At 32.7% G+C, this 13,581-nt stretch overlaps 1 protein-coding gene across 2 annotated transcripts in view; it reads left to right on the forward strand.

Moving 5' to 3' along the window:
* The first annotated feature begins 3,710 nt into the window (after window positions 1–3,710).
* LOC139514495 (plexin-A2-like) overlaps window positions 3,711–13,581 on the forward strand; it is a 56,023-nt gene continuing 46,152 nt past the window's right edge. For both annotated transcript variants that reach the window (XM_071303824.1, XM_071303833.1), the window contains exons 1-3: window positions 3,711–3,844; window positions 6,763–7,884; window positions 12,737–12,922. In XM_071303824.1, the coding sequence (XP_071159925.1) occupies window positions 6,886–7,884; window positions 12,737–12,922 (1,185 nt within the window). In that variant the 5' untranslated portion in view covers window positions 3,711–3,844; window positions 6,763–6,885. The remainder of the gene's footprint in view (window positions 3,845–6,762; window positions 7,885–12,736; window positions 12,923–13,581) is intronic.

Genomic DNA, 13,581 nt, shown 5'->3' on the forward strand with positions numbered 1-13,581 from the left:
CCCGTAAAAATTTGACATCATAAAACACAATATCTGACTCCACAATGGAAAAGTGATTGTTGTATGCTTCAAAAGTTCCAGAGGCCGGGTCAGCGGGATTAGCAATATAGGTGTATTGTGTTCCAAAGTTGGTGTCATTTTTATCATACGATCCGTCCTGACATAGAAATATTATTGGTTTACAATGAGACCATATATATTTACATGATAAGTGTCAGTGATATTGTTTGCCTTAAATTAGTGGAGAATACAGGCTTTTTCCCCTGGAGAAAAATCCCAATTTGAAAAAAAAATGGCTTAAAATTATTCACAAAAAGACAACTTTTTTCCCAAACAGTGCAGTTTCAGTAGTAATTGTGCATGAATACAAACTGAAAAACACTCATTTAAACAATTTGCTTGCCTAAAATGACTATATGTGCACATTTGAGGGTCTATTTATGTATCATCACTGACTAAATGGGGTCTTATTTTAAAGCAGGGTTTGACTCCTGAAAATGGGTCTGTAAATTGGAGTTTCAGTCAAATTCATGGTTTATTTTAAATTTCCCAATTTGATGAAAATGACGCATATTTTCCCAATAAAAAAAGGGTAGAGGTAGTTTTGAAAAAAGCCAACAATATCACTGAGTGTAAATAAGTTCAGTTTTGGTTGATATGGTCAAATAATTTTATTAAAACGACTCAGTCTGATGAATGTATATCGAAACTACTGAAATTTGTTTACAATTCAATATTTTGAATAAAAAGAGGACTTGCAGAAAATTGCTGGTACTCTAAATTGATGTGAAATTTTTTTTAGCCAATTTGTTACAATATTGCTGTCATTTGAATTATACAAATTATCCATCGTGATATGTAACTACATGTTTAAGTGATTTACTATGCGGCTATAAATATATATATATATATATTAAGATTTACATTATAAAGTGTAAATATGGTCAGTTTTGGTTGATGCTGTCACATATGGTCAGTTTTGGTTGATGCGGTCAAATATGGTCAGTTTTCATGGTTTTGGTTGATGCGGACAAATAATTTTATTATATCCATGAGTCAGTCTGAGATATCAAAACTACTGAAATTAGTTTACGATTCAAAATTTTGATTAAAAAGAGGACATGCTGGCACTTTAAACTGATGCGAGCATAATTTTGTTTTCCAATGTTGCTTTCCTTTATATTGAACAATCCATCCTGATATAAAAATATAAGCACGCGCAATATAAAATTCTACTCGGAACAATATTCCCCAATATTCATGCAATAACCCTATAATATAGATCATTTGTATTATAATGATCATACATTCCATCCTTACATAACAATAATACAGATTTACTATGCGACTATAAGAGTTGTATAAAAAAGAGCAAATTTATATGGTCAGTTTTGGTTGAAGTGGTCAAATATGGTCAGTTTTGGTTGATGCTGTCAAATATGGTCAGTTTTGATTGATACAGAGAAATAATTTTGTTACATGAGTCAGTCTGAGGTATGAAAACTACTGATATTTGTTTCTGATGTGATATTTTGAATAAAAATAGGAAATGCTGGCACCCTCAATTAATGCGAAAAAAAAATTTATGGTCATTGATTTCCAATATTGCAGTTATTTATATACTACAGTCCCTCTCGAACTAAAATTACAACTGAATTGCTGTGCAGCTATATAGATTTACATAATAAAAAGCAAATATGGTAAGTTTTGGTTGATGCAGTCAAAAGATTTTATTACACGACTCAGTCTGAAGTATAAGAACTACTGATAGTTGTTTATGATTCAATATTTTGAATAAAACAAGGACATGCTCATTGGAGGATCAAGGGGAGATGGTCCAGGGGTTGGAACCCCACTTTGCATCAATGCATATGAATGGGAGCATATAGTTGGACCCCAAGCCTGGATCTAGCTGCCCCTGCATGCTCGCACTATAAATTGATATGAACAATTACATTTTTTTCTCCAAAATTGCTGTTACTTGTATATTACAGTCCCTCTAGACCTAAAATTAAAACTGAAGTACTGTGCAGCTATATAGATTTCCAGAAAGAAAAAGCAAATAAAGGCAGTTTAGATTGATGCGGTCAAAAGATTTTTGTTAAACAGGTCGTCCGAGGTATGAAAACTACTCGTAAAGTCGTAAACAGATATTATATTGGTTATTGAGGTCCGATAATTTTGCTATGTGATAATGAGCCATCCTGACTCCCGGAATAACAAACGTAAAACAATTAAAATAATAATGCCCCCCCCCCCTAATACTAACGGCCTAATTTATGTACAAAAATTGAGAGAAAAACAAAAATTTATGTAACACATGTACATCAACAAAAGAAAATCACTGAATTACAGTTGTACATGCTCCTGACTTGGAACAGGCACATACATGCAGAATATGGCGGAGTTAACAGGTTAAACATGTTCTCTAAGGCAGCAACCTTTTGATTTTCGGGGGGGGGGGGGGGGGGCTATAGGTTTTTTTTCTGTACAAACTTTTTTATTCGCCTTCGGCGAAGAACGATCTATTTTTTTTAGCGACAAACCGAGAACAATTTTTTTTTTTCAATTTTAGCATTACATATAGTGGAAGCTGAGGATGAAACAAACCAAACAATTTTTTTTCGCAGGGTCCAAAACAAATTATTTTTTTCACCAAAAAATGGAACCAAACTTTTTTTCCAAAAAAAGCATAGCCCCCCACCCCCCCCCCCTCCAAAGAAAATCAAATGGTTGCTGCCTAAGTCTTGCCGATTATAAATCTGAAATAAAACCGGCAAAATAGCAAAACTCTATATAATTTAGATCGCTTTTTTACCCAACCTTTTATATTAAGGCTTAAACTTATAAATCAACTCTAGCCGTAGAATTTATAAATCAATTTTAGCCGCAGAATTTATAAATCAATTTAAGCCGTAGAATTTATAAATCAATTCTGGCCGTAGAATTTATAAAAATCAATTTAAGCCGTAGAATTTATAAATCAATTTTAGCAGTAGAATTTATAAATCAATTTTAGCCGTAGAATTTATGAATCAATTCTGGCCGTAGAATTTATAAAAAAATCAATTCTAGCCGTAGAATTAGAAATCAATTCTAACCGTAGAACTGTTCTAGAAGTAGAACTGATCAAATATTTGGTCAGTTCTAGCTAGAACTGTCTAAAACTTTTCTAGGTAGAACTGACAAAATCAGTTCTAGGTAGAACTGACCAAATCAGTTCTAGCTAGATCAGTTCTAACCTAGAACTGACTAAAAGGTGTCAGGCTGACAGTTCTACGTACTGTTCTAGAACAGTTCTTCTGACAGATTGAATGAGAGGTTAGAAGTGATCTCCACTTTATTTTAGATTGGAGTAACACGCTTTTTTTATGTTGAATAAAGGGTGTGTGGAATATAAGGGTGAAAATAGGGATGTTGGATATAGGGATCAAGGGAAACGAAGGAAAACATGTTAGAAAAGGAAAAATAATTTAAAAACAAAACATTTGAAAGAAATTAGCACCCCCGCGCATCCCCCTCTTATGGCTGTAGATCACATCTTTTATGTTTACCTTTTGTAACCGAAACTTAATCTAATTGTTGCGAAGTAGGTTTTTGGACTGAGAATAGAAAAAAAAACGTACATTCTACTTATAAAATTCTGAGAATTTCGTAGGCCCGTTTTCTATATGTTTACCTGTGAGAAACTCGACACTTTGTTTGTTAGTGTAAACAGGGAAGTATTTAGCGTACAGTGTATCTTACAGCTATTCATTAGGACAATACTCATGATACTGGCGTAGTTATAAAACACTGTTTTTGATATGGATTGTATCCTTCAAAATTATGCTCATACATAAAGGTAGGAAAAGGATCCATGATTGTCTATCATATGATTTTAGGGTTTCAAAGAAAGTTCAGGTAAACTTTACATAAAGTTAATTGTTTGCGTGATGTTGTACATTAGAAATTATTTGACACAAAAAAAAACGTGGTGTATCTATAAATTTGACACCAAATTAAATCTTAAGTACGCGGTTACTTTATATTTATACAAATAAAACTGTAATTTTAATAAGCTAATAAATGTTTAAAGATTTGATGCTGACCTACATTTAATTTTTATTTATAGTCGCCTTTTTTAACTTTGAATTAAAGTCCAAACAAAGAAGGCTATTGTCAGATTCTTTCAAACGTAGCATTTTAACTTTTTTATGAACAAAATACATATTCAGTTAAATTCTTATCTTCATTTAAACATTTGGTAAATACTAATTACTAATTGGAAAATTGAAAATTAATGTACCACAAAAGTGTTCACTATTGCTTTCAAATAGAAAATCCGAAATGGCTGTTGCAGCTGGTGATGTTATTTGTGTTAACATGTACCACATCCTGAAAAAGACAGTATCACAACAAATTGTCCACGAATTTAAAACATCTTACATACAGTTACGTTTTAATTAGCTCGAATAGAGTATAGAAATATTTACGCACCTGGTCTATTACAGTCTGAACACAAGAGCAATGCTGAAATGGCGTTCTTTTGAATATAGGTAGTACATATGCATGTTCATTAAAGTTGGTCGTCACATCCGGTCGGATTTTTACGCTTAACCAATAACTGTTTTCTAAGAATGCTACTACTTAAAGATCGGGAGATGTGGTACGATTGCTTATTAGACAACTAACCACCAGAGGAATGTAGTGGCGGATCCAGGGGTGGGTTCCGGGGGTCGGAACCCCCTTTTTTTGGACCATCAATGCATTTGAATGGGGACATATAGTTGGACCTCCCCCTTTGTCCTGGGTTTGATCCCCCTTTTATAAATTGCTGGATCCGCCCCTGATTCGTAATCAACTATTGGTTACGGTACTGCTCCAAAAATTTCCAACTTAGCGAATTGCTTTATAAAAGCCGTAAACGCTATAAAAGGCTCCGACGTCACAATTGAACAAAAATCAGAACAGAACAAAATATTAATAGATAAATGAAAGTGACAGAAAACAATAACAATCAAAACCAAGGAGTAAACAAAGACTCACAAAAAACAAAGGACATTTACATCAACAGTTATAAATAATAATTAAAGAAACAACACGAACTCCATTGAAAACCGGGAGTGAAATCAAGTGCTCCGGAAGGGTAAGCATTTCCTGCACCGTATACGGCACCCGTCGTGTTATTTCTTTGTTCAGTCCGATAATGATTGAAGGTTATTGTGACTGAGGAAGAATATCAGATATGATTTCTGACACACTTTTGTCATAATGGCCAATCAGCTCATGGTGGCGACCGTAAAATTTCTTGAGTGATGACCTTAATTTGATTGATTCATAGCCCTGTCTTAGCAACTTTTGAGAAAGCAGTATTCCTCGTTCAACAAAATTAGCGTACTTTGAGCTAGCTCTAGAGTAACGTATCAATTGAGACACGTATACTCCATATGCTGGTGCCGCTGGGATGTTGCTACACAGAAATGGAAAGTTGACTATAGGAAAATTAAAATCATCGCGGTTGTCATAAATTTTGGTATTCAACCTACCATCAGTAGTCATTTGGAGAAAAAGGTCTAAATATGAAGCAGATTTATCTGTGTCGGTAGTATCTTTAATTTCAAGATATATTAAATGTAAGTGATCACTGAATCTATTATTATTAAGAGACAGTACATCATCAATATACCGAAAGGTGAAATTAAAAGACTGGGCTAGGTTCTTTTCTCCTTTCTGTACAAGCCCTTGGATAAATTCTGCTTCATAGGAATATAAAAACAAATCTGCAAGTAGAGGAGCGCAATTGGTACCCATTGGGATCCCAATAGTCTGTTGGAAGACCAAACCTCCATATTCAAAAAATATGTTGTCAATTAAAAAGTCCAGCATTGCAGTGATATCCTCTTCGGTATATTTGTTCTTTGACTCTGTATGATTTTTCACAACGTAAGCTGAATTCCAGCCCATAACTAGATATTTAAAACGTCTAGTGCCCTTTTTGTTAAAGAAACATAAGCTGACGAGTTCTTTCAGTCGAGCTTTAAGTTTAGTATGTGGAATAGTGGTATAAAGAGTTGAAAAATCAAAAGTTTTACAATCCAAGGTTTTAAAATCCTGACTTCTACATGCACGTCAAACCTCTGCTTGGAATCACCTGCATACAGGTAGAGAAATATTGGGATCAGTTAAAATTCAGACGTTTTTGTTTTATATAGGTTAGCCTTTCCACTTTATAACTATTACATGACTGTATTAGTTGAAGTAGTGCTTGTTTTTTAAATATGTGTATTATATTGATTGAGTAAATTCTTGCCGATGTCCGTTTATTGTAAAAATCAAACTCTGTTGATAAAAACAGTATAAATCAGTGTAAATAAACAAACGTGGTATCAAAAAGGAGCCGCTGTTAACAAAAGAGACCACGGATGAATATTGTACCTTCATTTATGCATATTATAAGATCACACTTTTAAATTAGTTTAAACAGTCGGGTTTTTTTTTCTAGCCACACATTTTATAATAATTATTTTGTCAAGATTTGATTTTTATGGTATTTTGAAACATCCGTACAACCATATGTTTCTAGTCTGGTTGTATTCATATACTTTATCAAAATTTATTTATGAGTTTTCCATTCACCTTGGCAATTATAAATATTTACTTTTTATGAACTTGGATATATTTGAGATACAAATTGTAGTACATTTGTACATAAACGCAACTTATGAAATATCTATTCTATTTAGTTGAAATTCATACTTAATCAAATTCATTTAACTGCAGGCTGATTCCATAGATTCGATTTTTGATCATGTTTGGCTAGGACAAAGCAGCTCAAACAATAAGAGTTTAATTAACTTGCTATCATCTACACGCCGAGAGTATTAACAAAAACATCCTTTTATCATGGCTTTCAAAAGGAAATTATCTCTTAGATTATTACTGTACATAATCGCAATTGCAGCTGAAAGTACGTTGAGCTTAACCAGCACAGAAACTAAGATTTCTACATTACGGCAAATAATCGTTTCAAATGAAATGATATATGTAGGAGGTGTTGGCGGTATTGAATCTTATCATAAAGAAAACATGACGATCAAGTCAATTGCCACTAAATTTTCAAACGTTTGGTTACTGTTATATGATGAGGAAAATGAAGAAATTATACAGTGTAACCAAAATAATATAAACGTGAGCCATTGTTTGAAACTGGATATAGATTTACAGATGACTGGAACCGAAAGCAGTAATATGTCAGTCGATATACGATACCTTCCGACCTATAGTATGATCTATGTAAACGAAGTTAACACAAGCATTGTAGTGATCGGTGCTAATTCTGCAGAAGTACAGAACACATCGTATGGAGTTTTGTCTTTTAACTTGACAGATTTTACCTTGTTTAATACCACATCATTTCGAAAAGGATCAATGAATATTGAACGTGCTGAGAGAGAAAAAATAACTCTTGCATTCAAATCATCATTTTATCATGCACAGCATGTTTACTTTTTCTTTAGAGTGCATGTACACAACAAGTCTGAATCTTCAAGAATAGGTAAACTTTGTCTCAATTACAAAAACAACTACAATAAATCTGGATACTACCACTCATATGAAGATATGAATATTACGTGTAAACATAATGAAATGAACTTAACAGCAATAGAAAATGTCATAGATGAGGGTGAATTTGTCATATTTCTTTTCCTTCAAAACAACTCGAGTGTCATCTGTGTACGTTCCTGGGTCGATATAGAAAAGGATTATAATGTATCCAGGAGGTTGCAATTAGTATGTGGAACCTCTGCTAACGAAGATGGAGAATATTTCAAACCAGACATTGAGCGTGGAACCTCTGAAAATTGCTTCGAAAATAAAACATATTGCAATAAGGCAACTAATGTAAGTAAACATATAGTATAAAATTTGTTGGGAAACCCCATAAATGATATTCAAAGTTAAGGGTGTTCGCTTGTCATGTTTTGGAATTTTTGTCAGATTTTCTAAATCCTCTAGTTTTATCCATTTGAATCCTTTAAAAAAAAATTGCCAACAAACCCACATATATCTTTTTATATATCTTGTACATATATAATTATAAGCCATCTGTTAAAGTCTTGTAAAATCTATGTTATTTTTTTTATAGTTTTTTTTTTTTAACTTTTTTGAATTTGTCAATAATCAATCTTAGAAAAATCAAGAGAGAACATTTTCCAGCTAAAATTTCAATGGCTTATATCTCGAAAACAAACACACGGACCTACTATATATATTTCTCTCTCTTTTGGTTCCTTTATCAAGCCTCTATCATTATATAATAGTGTTATGAAAAGCGTGTTATTTTGAAACTGAGGTAGCGAACTTCCTTAAGTAACTTATTTCGCTTCTATGAAATGATTATTACCTCGACCTAAAAATATAAAAATACGAAATACACAGGTGAGAATCTCTAGTTTAATTGGTTAATGAGGGATACAGTATACGGGTTGTAAAGAAATATTTATTATTTGTGGTATTTTACTTGCCTTTCGTTTTATTTCTTTCATCTTTTATTTCTTCTGAATTTGGAAAACAATACAGAAATTGATAAACAGGTGCAGAAGAGTCAGGACCAGTGGGGAACTGAGTCACTGCTCATGTCTCGTGTCGTGAACTTTTAGAAAACTAACCTTTTCCATTATTAATATGTGCTATCAGAATATCTATTTCACACATTTGGCACAAAATAATGTGTATCATAATGTTTAAACATTTTGGATCTTATTGTTGCATTCTAGTGAACATAGTTACCAAATGTTTTATTTAAACTATAAGCCACCATCGTCAGATTCGTCAAAAACATGTTGTATTTCTCATGATTTTTGAGAATCAAAATCATAATCGTCACTTTTTGTTTTTTGTTTGTTTGTTTGTTTGGTTTTTTTGGTTTTTTTTGCTTTTTGTAGCTTTTGCCTCTTATCGGCTCGATTTTGGTCAGTCTCTTGCTCTTTCTATTCCTCTTGTTCAGGACTCTTCTGCATCTGTATGGCATTTTGTGTGTTTTCCTCTGGCTGTGGATTACCTACTAATAACTTTTTTTTCCCATGAACATGAGTACGTATGTTACACTCGAGACATGAGCAGTCACTGTGACTCCTGAGCGGAGACCGGTACAATTTTCTTTTTTCGTACTAAAATTGCAGGTCCTGCAAAAAATGTCAAATAACTAGAATATATCAAACATGAAATGGCTTTTTTTTTTCATTTTGCATAGTTCGATAAGGTAAATTGCAGACTTGGAACTCAAAACACACAAAATGTATAAGGTATCTTTACATATTTTTTCTTACAAAAATATATTGCAATGCTAATTTATGTTAGTCTATGTCAGTCATATTGGCAACTACAAGCTGGTCGAACAAAAAACGTGAATAAAGGTGCACTTGAAATGAATGAATAGTTGCACTCTGATAAATTTTACTATCTTCTTTTTTTTCGAATTGGAAAGTTTCCAGACACTCAAAAATGTTAAAATAAAACCATACGCATTTTTTTTTATAAAAGAATTGAAAAAGTCGCCCACCCCAAAATTTATAGGCTTACGATACAGTAAAGATACCATGATGGTTATCTTTTCTGGGATTGTACTTTAGAGTACACTTACGATAGTGTCCATGGCAAGAAAAGGTTTATCTGCAAATACATTTTTGTACCCTTGGTTTTTTTCTTCTAAGTTGGCTTACTATTTTTTTCTGATATGTGTTGTTTAAGACCTTTTTCCTTGTCAATAACCATGATCTTAGTTGATTATGAAATGATGGAAAAGGACTAACTAATTGCCAAAAATCGACTCTTGTGAAAACTTGCCAAGAAATTTCAGGCGAAAATTTTGTATTTGGGATAATTTTGTCATATTTTGTTACCCTCTACATAATTCTTAGACAATTTTATAAGCGCATCATTTCACTTAAATTCTGGCAATTGCCTGTATGCAAAACCTTAACAGGCAATTTATTTTGAAATAATTTCCTTTCCTTTAGAAGAATGATACTTTTTGTGTGATTTTTTAATAGTGGTAGCTTGGATGTTTAATTGTAACTTTTTTTGCAATAAAAAAACAACACTTTTGTTGGTACCTCTTTTATGTATTTTTGTTCGGGGGGCACACGGCACTTCAATCCAGTAATAGGATGGGATGAGTAGCTCAGACATCCAGTCACCCATTTCATATATTATGAATATTAAAAAAGCATACCAGTATTCATTGACTAAATATACATATACATGTAAGCAAACATAGTTACGATATTTCATGGTACGTCATTTGATCTTTGGTGTAGAGAGGTCTTATTGGCAATTATACCACATCTTCATATTTCATATTGACATATTAGTATTTATGGTTTTGCCTTTTAACTAGCTTTCATTAACTGCGAGTACTCTAAAATCGTATTTTTGTGTTAATTTGACATGGAGACACAATTTGTGATGCATTTTTGTTATTCAATGCTTACACATTTTGTGTTACATCTCGTATCCCTATTTTAATGCTGTCTTTGATAAGCATTTAGTATGACGATAAATTTCTTTTCTGTTCTCGTACGTATACTGTGCACAACAAGTTTATTTGTTTTGTAAAATGTAAAATATTTCCGAATACACGTAACAACAAAATCATTATACTAATAACTTTTCTTGTGTACATTATTTTTTTAACACCAGTTTGTCCTAGGTTAGAGATGTCTCTATTTGTAATTGTTTCAAATATTTTGTATGCCCCATTTATGGGCATAATGTTTTCTGGTCTGTGGGTCCGTTCGTTCGTTCGTTCGTTCGTCTGTTCGTCCGTCCGTCCGTCCGTTCGTTCCGCTTCAGGCTAAAGTGTTTGGTCGAGGTAGTTTTTGATGATGTTGAAGTCCAATCAACTTGAAACTTAGTACACATGTTCCTTATGATATGATCTTTTTAATTTAAATGCCAAATCAGAGATTTTCCCCCATTTTCACGGTTCATTGACCATAGAAAATGACAGTGCGGATTGGGCAACTGTGTACTATGAACACATTCTTGTTTATTGATATTATGTTGATATTTTGTCATAGATCATATTTATTCGTTCAGTGTATGTTTACTTGTTCTTGTCTATTATACCCCTATTTGGACGAGTTTCGTAATTTCAATTGAAATTTTATAGTGTCTTTTTATCTTGTAACTGTTTCAGATTAGTGTGAAAGCTTGCTCCTGTCAAAACGTGTAAACCTGCTGCATTTTTATGCTTCTCACTTAAACCAGGAGCCTGTTCAGTGGTTGTCGTTTGTTGGTGTGGTTATATGTGTTTCTCGTTTTTTATATAGATTAAATTGTTGGTTTTCCTGTTTGATTTTTTTTACAGTTGCTTGTCATTTTGGGGTACTGTATGGCTTGCTGTTCAGTGAAAGCCAGGTTTAGTGTTCAGAGCCGTACTTTAAACTTTAATTGTTTACTTTTGCAAATTGTTACTTGGATGGAGAGTTGTCTAATCGGCACTCAAACCACATCTTCTTATTTCTATATGCATGTTTCTCTTTCATTTACGATTGTGGATTTGATGGAGTCGGTAACAAAAACTACATGTTTGATAGTTTCAAAAACTTTTGAATTGAAAAGTTACCTTGGCATATAAATGATCCAACTCCCTCGACCTTATCATATCTGTATCATATAAACTGAAATAGTGACCTATCAATGAGGCTCATTCTTACCATTTTCTACCTCAGGAATGGACTACCTTAGCTGTAGTTGGCAAAACTTTTAGGAATTTTTGGTCCTCAATGCTCTTCAACTTCGTACTTTATTTGGCCTTTTATAACATTTTGGATTCGAGCGTCACTGATGAGTCTTTTGTAGACGAAAATATTAAATTTTATTCCTGGTATCTATGATGAGTTTAATTATATTACATGGTAGTTTTTTAACGATATACAGGTACCACGTCCACTTGTATTTTTTGTCTATCTGATGAGTTAAGCCTTTTTCAACTGATTTTTATAGTTCGTTCTTATGTTGTACTGTTATACCACTGTCCCAGGTTAGGGGAGGGTTGGGATCCCGCTAACATGTTTAACCCCGCCACATTATTTATGTACGTGCCTGTCCCAAGTCAGGAGCCTGTAATTCAGTGGTTGTCGTTTGTTTATGTGTTACATATTTGTTTTTCGTTCATTTTTTTACATAAATAAGGACGTTAGTTTTCTCGTTTGAATTGTTTTACATTGTCTTATCGGGGCCTTTTATAACTGACTATGCGGTATGGGCTTTGCTCATTGTTGAAGGCCGTACGGAGACCTATAGTTGTTAATGTTTGTGTCATTTTGGTCTTTTGTGGATAGGTGTCTCATTGGCAATCATACCACATCTTCTTTTTTATGTACAAGAAGTATTTTTTAATGCCGTCTTGGTTTTTTGTGTGTTTTCTTTTGTGTTTTTTTTTTATTTAGCATGGTAAGAAACCACTTATTTTTTTCATTTCTCTTATATTGAAAATCAAACAACTAATCTGACATAACGTTTACATGTCACACAAAAAATTGTAAGGCTTATTTTAGGATTACTACGTTTATTTCTATATGCTGGTGATTATAATTAAGAAATGCTTTAATTACACAAGCCGACAACTATAAATTATATCTCTCATTGGTTAGTAATTTTAAAATAATTTCATAGAATTCGATATTGATGAAAAATATATGGCATGTACATGAACATTCTAAGTTTGGTACAGCATATATGATTTCAGCTTTGTAAAGAACTCGAAGGCGACTTTTGTGATATGAAACATTATCATACTCTTGTCAGTGGTAAAGGAATTGACAACATGGACAACGTCTACGACATTGACAAAACAATTACAGCCATGGATATTCTTCAAACTAGTAATTACTCGGTATTATATTTTGGAACAGTAGATGGTCTACTTGGCAGGGTATGTACTAAAGTATGTTTATTTTCAACAGACAAAATAGAGTATATAAGTAGCTACTAAAAAAAACCTTCGTCGTTTCCATGTTTTGCATGTCCTGTTACTGAAATAAAAAAAAAGTATACTTAAGTGGCCTCTTTTTGGTGAACCACTTAATATAAATCTGTAAATCAAATAACACACCTCAGATGTTCACAATAATAATTAATATGTCATCAATAATGTTTCTGATTTTTTCAAATATAACTTAATAGAATCAAATAAATTGACAGTTTTCGGCCAAGTTACGAAGTGTTTTATCATAAAAATACCGTTTGCACAAGTTTTCAATTTATCTATAATTCCATAATTAAGCAAAACACTTAGATATCTAGTCGACGACATGGGTGTCTATTAAGTTAGATCTAAAAATGCATAGCCTCCGATATTTTTTTAAATACCATGGACGTATCAATATATTTGTTTATAAATTTTGGTTTCTGCCCTTCCATTATGTGTATCAAAAAAAAGATCCCACAAATTGGTAACAATTTCATTGAAAGAGCAAATCGAGTGCACCTTTTTATGTCAGAGTATGTTTGAATATTTTGTCTTGAAAACGTTTAAAACAAGAGTATCTGATAATTCATCTCGCTTCAAATTCTATCATTTTTATATATAAA

Source organism: Mytilus edulis, chromosome 1 (genome assembly GCF_963676685.1).
Source record: "Mytilus edulis chromosome 1, xbMytEdul2.2, whole genome shotgun sequence".
NCBI lineage: Eukaryota > Metazoa > Mollusca > Bivalvia > Mytilida > Mytilidae > Mytilus > Mytilus edulis.